This window comes from Vigna unguiculata, chromosome 4 (genome assembly GCF_004118075.2).
Source record: "Vigna unguiculata cultivar IT97K-499-35 chromosome 4, ASM411807v1, whole genome shotgun sequence".
Classification (NCBI taxonomy): Eukaryota; Viridiplantae; Streptophyta; class Magnoliopsida; order Fabales; family Fabaceae; genus Vigna; species Vigna unguiculata.
In genome coordinates this window covers 23,551,009-23,562,806 of record NC_040282.1, presented here as the reverse complement: position 1 = coordinate 23,562,806, position 11,798 = coordinate 23,551,009, and the positions used below count along the sequence as shown (strand labels likewise).

Here is an 11,798-nt window from a genome sequence, read left to right as displayed (position 1 = left end):
CAATGAAATTATATATTTCTCATTGAGGTAATTATAATAATGTAAGAACAACTACTTTTTATTGAGATTTTTCTTATTTAAACTTATATTAGACATCATTACGTACCTTGATATGTTAGTTAAAATTTACACTTTAAAATTAGGGATGACAAAATTATATCTTCACAAATATTTGTGGATAAAATTCACAATAGATAATTGATATTCACGTGTATCTATTATTTGTAGGTAACGAGTATTTTAATTTCTATCTATAAAAGTTAAGTGTAAGTATCATACCATCCATGCTCATAAGTTAAACTAAATAAAATCTATAAAATTTAATTTATATTTCATTAAGTTAAACTTAATTATAATTAAAAATTAATATACATATTATTAATTTTAACTTATATTTAATTTAATTTATATTATAATTTAAATTTTTTCTAATTTTATTTAGCTTTTACTTTAAGAATTAATAAAATATACTTTTTTAAATATTCACATATAATGGCAAGCTTTTAAAATTCACAAACATTTTTTATGCTAATATCCAATAAGTAACCAACAAGTAATGAGTTGAATTTTTTTTACAAATCAAGTAACAAGTAAACACTAACTGACCCAACCCATTATCATTCATGTTCAAAATACATCAATCATTGATCATCACATAAAAAATATTAATAAATCAACTTAAGATTAATAAATACAAGTAAATTAATCTAGACAAAATATTGATGAAACGTTTAAAGAATAAATTAACTCATAAGGACAATTCCAAATTGTTATAAAGGAAACTTAATTGAAATCTTCACGACATTATTTTAAGATTAAATCAAATTTTCACTTTATTATTTTTATGAAATTGATTTATTTTATTTCTATCTGCATTAATAAATTAAGAAATGTTCAAATTCTTATTCAATTAAACAAGAGAAATTCAGATGAAAAATAAGAACCTATTAGCTAATCCTGGCTCATTGAACATGTTCGTAATCACCATCAGAGAGAAAAGGCCCTGCAAAACATGCTTTGAGCTTAAAATATAAATTTCTTAAAGGTGGTCACCATGCAACTTCTTGCGCCAGTGGAATTTTACAGGCAATGGGTTGTGCAAGCGCAGTGCAATTAGAGTAACAAAAAGATTACCATAGCGCAAGCATTAAGGTTCAGGTCTATCTAAGTAGTTGCTACCATCTCTGAATAGCTGTGATATTCTGTCACCATACATACAGTGATGAAACATGTCACTACAATGATAAGCTTCCGAATTGCTTGTTCCATTGATCATACGTGCCAAGTTCATTTGGGGAAACAGAAGGCCTCACCTCTCTGAGGGAGTACTCGAAGTCCTACACAATTTGAGTTGAGTGTAAATCGTTTTAAAATTAAGCTGAGAATTTTACAGGTTTAGGTACATGGTGCATTCTGCATACCTGAAGAGTTACAGTTCGCATATCCTCCTTTTTCAACTTTGTAATTTCTATGCCTTGTCTTAAAGCCTCTCTTAGGGGTCCCATAGAAGCATCCTTCACCAAGTTTTTCATGTCTGATCCTGAATAACCTACAAAAGTTACCCAGTGAAAGCAAAGTAAATCAATCACTCCAAAACAAAGGATTTTGATTTCTTTTTAAAATAATTAAACCAACAGTCAAACTGCTGCTATACAGAAGATACTGCAAATAACTGGTGTAAACTCACACCTTCCGTTAAGTTGCATATGATATCCATTTCCTCGTTTGAAAGATTGAATAGTCCATCTTTCTGTAGAAGGTTACGTACAATCCAAGCTCTTGCCTCTTTACGTCCAATACAAAAATGTTAGTCACCTGGTGCTGGAAGAGTTTATCTAAAAATATGCAGAATCATGATTAGCACCTGAGGATGGTAGGGGAATATAAAGTCTTTTAGTAAGTCTCCTTCGTGCTGCTTCATCAAGCTCCTGGGGACGATTCGTTGCCCCTGTATGAATTTTACCAAAGTTCATAAGAAATAGTATGACAACTCTAGTTTATGTGAGAAAAACTTACTGCCATCAAATTCAAACGCTAGGAAAGAGAACCTTTTTACCTAAAAACCCAATTTACTTAGATCACAATTCCAAACACATAAAGAGAGAGAAATATTGAAGTAAATTAATCTAAAATCCCATAAAATCACACATACACCTCGTTTTTTCTCAAAAACAATTACATCTTTTAAAAAGGTTTATATATAATATAAAAAAGGGACTAATGTAATCTGCTTAAAGCTTAGAAAAGAGACGTGTAATATTTTTAAACTTAAGAGTTGGGTAAACAAAAATATTCTTAAAATTGAATTTGTTGTATTACTAAACTAATCTAAACTATTATAAGTTCAAATAATTTAGATTAATTAAAATCTAAAAATTGATTGCAAATCTGTATGACACATGAAAAGTAACCTTTTACATTTTATGTTTTCTTTTTCAACTATAAATAAATGTATAACATTTCTAAAAACAACACACACATGCTGGCCTAATCTGACTAAATATTCTTATAATTAGGTAACATACATGACATTTTTATATTCATTTATAAGGTTTTACTGAAATAAACTTAATCATCATATTTCAACAATAAGTTTTACATTCTCCTTCCTCTTGAACAAATACAAAGAAACAAAAAAGGGTTTGGGAAAGCATGAAAAATTACATCATAGGCTTATGTTTTCTGATTCATTGTCGTTGATAGCGGATATATACTGTGTTAATGCTCAAATTCATCAAATGTTTCAAATGCCAAAGATGAAATCACAAATATTGTGGAATTCACGAAAGAAAGGTTGTGAGGTAAAATTTGATTGTATTTCAAAGCCAAATAAAAAAGGAATTTGAACCCAGTGAGTCAGCAATAACCTATAAGCAGAATTTGCTCGCTACCACTGTCGAAGCCTTCCATTTCAATGAGAAACTGTGTCTTTAGCCGTCTACTGGATTCATGCTCACCGTCTGATTTACGCTGGAACAAGTTATTTGCATTAAATAATGAAGAAATTTTTCATGGCGCAGTTACTGTAAATTTTCACTTGGTAAATTTGCATGTTAGTACTTCCTCATAGACGATACTGCTATGGCTCATAATGTCAGAAACTACTACGGCAATAAATCCAGGTTGCTTTTATTGGCTATAATATAATACAGCATACCTGAGACAGGAGAGAATCTATTTCATCAACAAAAATTACAGCAGGCTGACGGCAACTGGCAACTCCAAAAAGGGCTCTCACTAGCTTTTCACCTTCACCGATCTAAAATAATCATAAGTAGGAACCATTTGAGGGTATTAAGAAACATTTCAACAGTTTTTGAAATTATTGTTACACGACCTAACTAAAAGCACAGATGCCTATGTTTTTGCATGAGTCAAAATGTGTCAAACTAACCCAAGAAAACTGACTTGACCCCATCCATATTGTAAGGATGAAGTAGGGTCAGAGAATGTGTAACTCGATCAAGTCGACCTGAGAACGGATCCAACTTTATCAGTTACAATATTAAAACGTTTGTATAACTTTATTATGGTATATTAGAACCGAAACAGAGAAACTAAGTGATCGACTCCTTTTTACTCAACCCAATTGGTGCATGGATTGTGCACATTTTATTTCTTTCTTTTTCTCAATTTTTCCCACAGTTTTCCCCTATCTTCTAGTTTTTTTCACTTCCTGCCCAATAACCTGAAAACCGACCCAATTTGACACAACATCCACAATACATATGATCAAATTATAGTTCATAAGTAACTGTAAACGTCATCTTATATATCAGTTGTGAAATTGTAATTTTTTGAAGGTTCACTTTTTTAAAATGGCATCAGAATCTATCCTATCAAAGTGTGTTGAATATATTGTCACATGCCATTAAGCCACTATGTAACCACCCATAAATATCGTTTCCCATGCTCAAGATATTCATTCTTTGACATGAGGTAGTGTGTTGCAGAATGTTAGAATAAATAGTTTTAAATAGAATTTATGGTAAAGATGTTGTGTGCTTTGGATTGTATCCGGTTCCTAAATATATCTTTTCAAATTCTCTCTCTTCCCTCTCATACCATGTATCTAATGCATTCAAAATTATTATACTGAGATCCGAAGATAGGAAAATTCAGTCTCTCAAATTGATCATAATTCCTTTGTATTTTTCTTAAGTCAGATCTCACATCAACTAGACATATGATTAAATATAATTAAATTGTAGTATATTTATGTTGTTTCTGTCTCCTACTATTAAGTCATTATATGACCACCTTTATTCTCACCTTAAAGATATTTAATCCTAACATGAAATAATATATCGAAAATCTCACATCAACTAAACATATAATCAAATTGAAGTATACTAGTGAACGCAAACCTCATCTTAAAAATCAATTTTGTGAAATTAGATTAAATTTAAGGTACACTATCTAAAATGATATCGAAATTTGTTCTAACAAGATTTGTTATCAATTTAGATTTGTTATCAATATTATGTCATCAGTTGTCTGATTGTTATCTAACCACCCAAAAATACCTAGTTCCACATTCAATATCTCCATTAATCAATTCAGGTTCTAACAAAACAAAAAACACACCCACCGAACCCAACTTGACTTAAACCCCTTCCCGGAATTCGACTTCAGTTATTGATTAAACTTGACACGAATATATCAGCAAACCTTCAAAATAGGACAGCTCACAAGCACGACAAACTTACCCACTTGCTAGTCAACGAACTTGCAGATATGTAAAAGAAGGTTGCTTTCGCCTCCCCTGCTATGGCTTTTCCTATCATTGTTTTACCAGTTCCCTAGCATTCAGAACATAAGAGAGATTAAAGACCAGAGTCTTGGCAATTTATACCATCACAGGAGAAATTTGTACTTACTGGTGGACCAAACAAAAGAAGACCCCTCCCAGGTGAACGACAGCCCATGAATATGTCAGGACGTTGCAAAGGATATATTACCATCTCATCAATACATTTCTTGGCATGCTCCAATCCAGCTACATTGTCATTAAACGACATATACTTATTTCCATGATTATGCAAAATGCCAATTTGGTGAGCTGAGTATAAAGATGACCAGGTTTTTATATTTACCAATATCATCCCACCGGACATTGGGATCTTTATCCATGATCTCGTTACTAACATGTTCAATGAGGCGAGGTTCCAAATTCCTCAATTTCTCTGGAAGCTCGCCATCAGGACCACACAGGATTTCCAAACTACAAGCATACGAAGTATATAAGGAAGTTGCATATATTATCCAAACATGATTGAGATCAACGATTTACTGGGAACTAGTCTCATATGCCTATAATTAAAAATAAAGATAAAAGAAAAAATCACTATGTTAATATTTGCGGGGGGTGAAGGAAACGTCACAAATTGAATACAGTACATAAAAGGGCCTAGAGACTAGAGTAGCGATTTCAGGTAAAGGTAAATCTCCCCACCGATAGTTATATAGATGAGCAGATAGTGAAATCAATATTCTTTTTGAGAAAATGTCTGGAAAAAGTTTGAAATAATAGTCATTTGGACATTGGAATGTGTTACGCAAAGAGAATGAATGAGTTACGGAAGATAATAGCAAGAAGAATTTGAGGAGTAATATGATGGTTGTACTACTAACCATTTCCTTGTAGAGTCATCTAAAGAATCATCACATTTTCCAGCATTTCGTGCGCTCATATTTCCAGCATTGTTCCCATTGGATTTTATAGGGGGAACGAAGTTACCACGGAAACCACGTCGTGAAACACCATATGATCTCCCACCATGCAACCTGTTGGCAGGATTGTTATCACACTGCGGTGAGACAGAGGTACAGGGTGAACCACCTGCTCCTCGCTTCTGCTTTTCTTCAATTTCCTGAACCAATAATTTGAGGGCTTCAACATTATTACGTGCAAAGAAATTAGTGCAAGGAATATAAAAAGAAATATGGCATTTTAACTCAGATAGAAGTTATATGATAATGGGTATTTCATTTATTTTACTGAAAGCTTGTTTGACAGCCACTCAATAATAGAGTGAGTGCGATCACCCGGGCGTTTCCTTAAAAAAAAAAATAATGTTTAGGTTTCCATCTAGAATACATCAATAGGAGAATAATGAAAAATTCAGCGAACTATTGATATGAAAATACCACTGGTTTGTTTTTGTACATGCATTTTGTCTGCTGATCCTACCACAATATATCCATGGAACTGTGGTTTTGTAAAAACAATATAGAAAAAACCAGTATTGAATTCTCTGTTTCGCTTACCTTAATATAACCGGGGAATCTGAAGTTGGATTCCCATTTTTCTATCTCTTCATGTTGTGCTTCAAACACCTAGATTTCTTCTTCTCCCTTTCCTTACCTGCTGTATCCTAACAACTGGCATCGATTGGGTTTGGTCAATTAGCAATCTAATGGCTGATCTACATGCAACGGTGTGGTGGTAAAAGAAATGGAACAACATCTTTTTGCTTGTTTGGCAGAGTTAGCTGACTCCCTCCATCACACTATAGATGATTCTTTGAAAGAAACCGTTCAAGAATTAGTCAACCAATCTTCTGACAATGACTTTAACCCTTTTAATAAATGAGGCACTCCGAGAACTAGTACTTATTCTTACAAGAATAGCAGGAATTGATTTCCCGCGATTTGATGGAGAAAATGTCGACTAATGACAGTATCAGTGAAAACATTTTACTAAATGATCATAAACACGAAAATATTCAGGTTCAATTAGCTATAGTCCATCTAAAAGGCCACACATTACAATGGCACATGGTGTGGACAAAATTTCACAATTGTTTTTTAGTTTCTTGAATGCCTTGGTCAAAGAGACATTTGGAGATGTCTATAAGGACCCCATGGCAGATTTGATGAAACTCCAGCAGAAAGCATTAGTGACTAAATATCATGAAGCCTTTTGACGCAATTATTAATCCCTTAAACCTTTCTTGTAATTTTTTGTGCATCAAATTGTGTCCCACCGTATAGGGTTCATCACAAAAGTAACAAAGACCATTGGCACTTCTTTCATTCATAAAAGTTGGTGTCAATGTTCGTGTTGAGTGAGGCTTACGAGTTTCAAAATATTGAATCACAACTGACTTCACCGGTGGTACAGGTTTAGGCCCTAATATGCCCTTAGTCTTGTTGAATTGCCACCAAGATTCCAATGACAGAGATGTATTAGCCACTTCGTACATCCCAAGCTAACACAAAAGCTTTTTGCACTGTCATGGGCCGAAACAAACGCACCAACACTTAAATATCTTTCTTTAATCTCCAAGAAAACAATTCAACATATATTGTTCAGAAAGGTTGAATCTATTAATAATTGCTTCACAGGATTCATGATATTCAATCATTGATGAAATCTGCCGAAACTGCACCAAATCAGTCATGGGGTCCACACAGACATCTCCAAATCTCTCTTTCATCATGGCACTATAAGTCACCCCTGAAACTAAAGAAGAAATGTCCACTCTGTGTCATTGTAATGTGCGGCCTTTCAAATGGACTATAGATAATTGATCTTGAATATCCCCCGGTGTATGATTAATTACGACAAAAAAAAAATCATATTGGCCTCAATTATTAAAAGAATTCAAGTCACCAAAAGAAGATTAGTTAGCTAATTCTTGAACAATTTCTTTCAAAGAATCAGCAATAGTGAGTTCGAGGAGCCAACTAACTCTGCCAAACAAACAGAAATACGTTCTTCCATTTCTTTTAACACCACACCTTGCATGTTGAATCAGTTATGAGACTACTAATTGGATCAAACCCAACTAATACCAATTGATAGGAAAAAGGTAAGGGAAAAGAGAAAAAGAAATATAGGTGTTTGAAACAACACGAAGAGATATAGAATCGGAATCCAACTTTAGATTCCACGAATATATTTAGGTAAGAGAATCAATTCGATACTAGTTTTTTCTATAACTTTTGCAACCACAGTTCCTATATATAGGTAGGAACTGGCAAAACGCATGTACAGAAACAAACAACAGTATTTTCCTATCAATCACTATAAAGACAAATTAAAAATTCATGCACCAAATTTGATAAAATAGAAATAAAACGCTCATAATTGTCAAACGCATTGGGAGAAAAAAGCAGAAAGTAGATAAATAAGGTAAACTAATTATACCAGTTTTGCTCTAGCGGTAATAAACCCTTTGCCACAGACATCAGGGTGAACTTCGTCCTTATTTGAAGGTGACTTCAAGTATCCAACTCTGGGGCTATTAGCTTCCACGTGTACACGTTTGGTGGAGAATGTGTTTCCAAAAGCTCTTTCTTCTCCTTCAACTTGAAAGATAGAAGAGACACCAAGACCCTTTGTATGGCTGGCTTGAGATTGAGGCCTACCAAGAATCCTGCAATCCTCGGAACTGTAATTTTTCATGTTCAAAGAACTCTGGGAACAGTTGCTAGTCCACAAGCTGCTTTTCCCATACATGGATGGTAGCTTCGTTTGCACCATTTGCTTCGAGGCTTTGCTGCCCGTTTTGTCCTGTTTTCCCAGGTGATCAATCTGAAATAATAATTTTTTTAAGAAAAGAAATCTAATTCACAAATAACGATGTCAAGAATACCGAGGAACAGAAAACAATAACTAAATTGATTTTAATAACTGTGGTTGTTAGCATGTCTTACCAATTTATACGCGTCTTTTTCTTTAGATTGGTTGACAAGAGCACGGAAGTACTTTGAACTCTGAATCTTCTCAATGTCAATATCTCCTGTTGTGCCAAAAATGTATCCTGGAGATTTCTTTGCTTGCTCAAAAGCTTGCCTAGTTAAATAACAGGTACCAAAATGTTCAGAAGCATGAAGACAACAACAGAAAAACGATACCAGAACAGATGGGAGAGTTAACGAATATTCAAGAGTCTAAAAACTATTTGCAACCACAATTGCCGCTAGGACATCAATATTTTTTAATTCTCCCCACCGGTATGGTGACCAGAATTCTCATTAAATCATTTGAGTGTGATTAAAGTTCAAAAGATTAGAAAGATTAAAGTTAAGTAGGAACAACTATAAAACTATAATATAATTCACTCCTCAATTTTAGAGTGATCTGGTTGCGAATACTGCAAAGTCCACTATATTACAGCCACACCTACGAGTATGATAGATATTTTTTTATGGCTGTAATATATATGCAGAATGAAAAAAAAAAAATCCACCATCAAGTAGTAAAAATTTGCATTTAATATGACTTCACATGTTGCCATTCGAAAGTTCTACAAAACCTACACTTCCAGATAACTTTTTTTCATAAAAACTTTTAAATGAGAAAAGAAAATAACTCACATAACTTCAACCGATTAAATTATTATGCATAAACTAATTTCAACTTATGAAAAAGTGTTTCACAATTTTTTTTCCTAAGATGCGCATATGTGAAAGCTAATTAATCTGGTAGAATACACTTAATTACGCCATTTGATTTTCACCGAATTCTTTAAAATTTTTAGCATTGTCAGTCTATATAAAAATAAAAATAAAAATCACAAAGTTCAAGCAAAACATTCGATTGTTGAGGAGTAGGATCAAATCATTGTCAAAAGAACGCACCGATCAGATAGAGGGGTGAGGGATTTGCGAGCGGTGTGAAGCTTGGAGAGTGCGTCGCGTCGAGTCGGTTGAAGGAAGGCCTCATCGACGGCGTCAGAGTAGGATTTCACGTCGAGGAAGCCGAGAAGACGAAGCGCGAGGACGTGAGCGGAGGCGAAGTCCTCTCTTGCTAGAGCGTGTTCCGCGCCCAACAGAAGAGATTGCAGCCTCTGCAAATTCTCCTCCGCTTCCATTCTCCAATTCTTCTCCTTCATTTCCTCCATCACGTTTCTTTTTTCTTAGCATAGCAATAACAACCTTCTGGGAAAAAAATAAACAAAAGTGTTTATATGAATGTGCTTTTGTTTTTGATTTTGGGTGCTCGCTATCTCCCGCCACTTTGCCTTCATTCTCCCCCGCTGAGGAAATATTTAGAAAGAGTAATATCTACTATTTTACGATATTTTAATATATAACACGAGATTCTTTTAAATAATGTAGATTTTCTCTTTTTATCCACATTTCATAATACTAACGATGACACTTGTCGCACTTGTGTATTAATTAAGATCAATAATAAATATATAATTTTTAAAATAATTGTTAAATATAAAATTTAAAAAAAAAATAAGATATGTAAAAAGAAAATTTAAATAATAATTTAAGACAAAAAAAATTTGTAAAAAAATGATTAAAAGTAAATTATTTATAAAATAATTAATTTTTAAAATAACTAAGGGTAAAACGGATATTATGAAATGTAGACACAAAAAGAAGAATCTCCATTATTGTAATTTTCAAAAAATTTAAGTTAAGATCAATAACAAATATATAATTTTTAAAATAGTTGTTAAATATAAAATTTAAAAAAAATAAGATATGTAAAAAGAAAATTTAAATAATGATTTAAGACAAAAGAGATTTGTAGAAAAATGATTAAAAGTAAATTATTTATAAAATAATTAATTTTTAAAATAACTAAGGGTAAAAAACGGATATTATGAAATGTGGACACAAAAAGAAGAATCCCTAATATTGTTATAGATAGATAGATGTTATAGATATAGATATAGATTAATTCTATCATTTATAATATAATTATTTTTTAAATTTTTTAAAATTAATTGTTATTTTTATCTACTTTTTATAAAACTGTTTATCTTTTTTTCTTTTTTTATTCATCAACAATTAATTTTTCTATTCATTTTACTTTATTTTTAACATTTCATTTCATTTTTAATAAATATAAATTTATTTTATATATTAACCTAATAACATTACACTATTATCACCTACTAAGATACTATCATTCATATCTAAAAAATGCATATACACATGCACGATAGCGCCCTCTGTGTACGCTAGTATATATTTATTGATATACATAAATATTAAGGTAAATATCATTACATTTAAAATTATTAAATATTATTAAAGACAATATATATGTTTTTCCTACAATTTTATTTGTGTAGGCTTAAATATACATTTAGTTCCTATTTTGGTTGTTTTTATCTAATTTGGTACTAATTTTCGTTTTGTGTTCAATTAGGTTCTCATTTTCGCCAAATTTTGGTCAATTTGGTCATTTTGTGTTTAAATAGTTAACGTTTTTTAACCGTATATATCACGTGTTAGCTCCTGGTTTTTTTATTTTTATTTTTATTTTTTCAATTTTTAAATTTTTAATTTTTTTAACTTCAAAAAATTGTCCATATGTGTCAAGTCACAATTGTGTCACATGTCAATGCTAGTGCCACGTGTGAGTTTGTGGTTGTGTTATTTGTTTTTGTTAAATTTTGTCCCATAAGTTATTTTTGTTCAGTTTAGTCCCAATTTTATTTAAAATAAATTAATTTTGTCCCTTTCAAATTGACATCAAATTTAATAATTTTTATAATATTTATATTCTAAAATAATTTTAAAATTTATATTTAAAAATATTTTAAATATTCAAAATATTTAAAAAAAATAAACTAATATTTGTAAAATTAACATTTAAATATAAAATATGTTAGATTTTAATATCTAAAATGCAATAAAAATATTAAATATTTTAGATTTAAATGTTAATTTTACAAATGTTAATATATATTTTAAAATTTTAATAATTATATTTCAATAATATTTAAATAATTATATTCTATTTAACAATTGAGTTTAAGAATTATATTCAATTTATAATTAAATATAATAATTTATAATTGAGTTTCAAAAATAACTAATAA

At 31.3% G+C, this 11,798-nt stretch overlaps 1 protein-coding gene across 1 annotated transcript; it reads right to left on the bottom strand.

Annotated features, from left to right (window-relative positions):
- Nucleotides 1-1,016: 1,016 nt before the first annotated feature.
- Nucleotides 1,017-9,978, bottom strand: LOC114181496 (ATPase family AAA domain-containing protein FIGL1). The gene is made up of 13 exons (XM_028067966.1): nt 9,592-9,978; nt 8,665-8,803; nt 8,156-8,542; nt 5,635-5,873; nt 5,097-5,224; nt 4,881-4,999; nt 4,710-4,802; nt 3,158-3,259; nt 2,868-2,970; nt 1,865-1,948; nt 1,690-1,785; nt 1,422-1,549; nt 1,017-1,337 (listed from the first exon to the last, which is right to left on the bottom strand). Exons 1-13 carry the CDS (start codon nt 9,852-9,854, stop codon nt 1,236-1,238), a joined length of 1,983 nt encoding a protein of 660 aa, XP_027923767.1. The 5' UTR covers nt 9,855-9,978; the 3' UTR covers nt 1,017-1,235.
- Nucleotides 9,979-11,798: the final 1,820 nt, after the last annotated feature.

Coding starts and splice junctions, on each gene's coding strand:
- LOC114181496 (XM_028067966.1), bottom strand. CDS start 9,854: ATGGAGGAAATGAAGGAGAAGAATTGGAGAATGGAAGCGGAGGAGAAT. Junction 2,971..3,157: donor TAGATTCTCTCCTGTCTCAG/GTATGCTGTATT, acceptor AACTTGTTCCAG/CGTAAATCAGACGGTGAGCA. Junction 1,338..1,421: donor TGCGAACTGTAACTCTTCAG/GTATGCAGAATG, acceptor CAAATTGTGTAG/GACTTCGAGTACTCCCTCAG.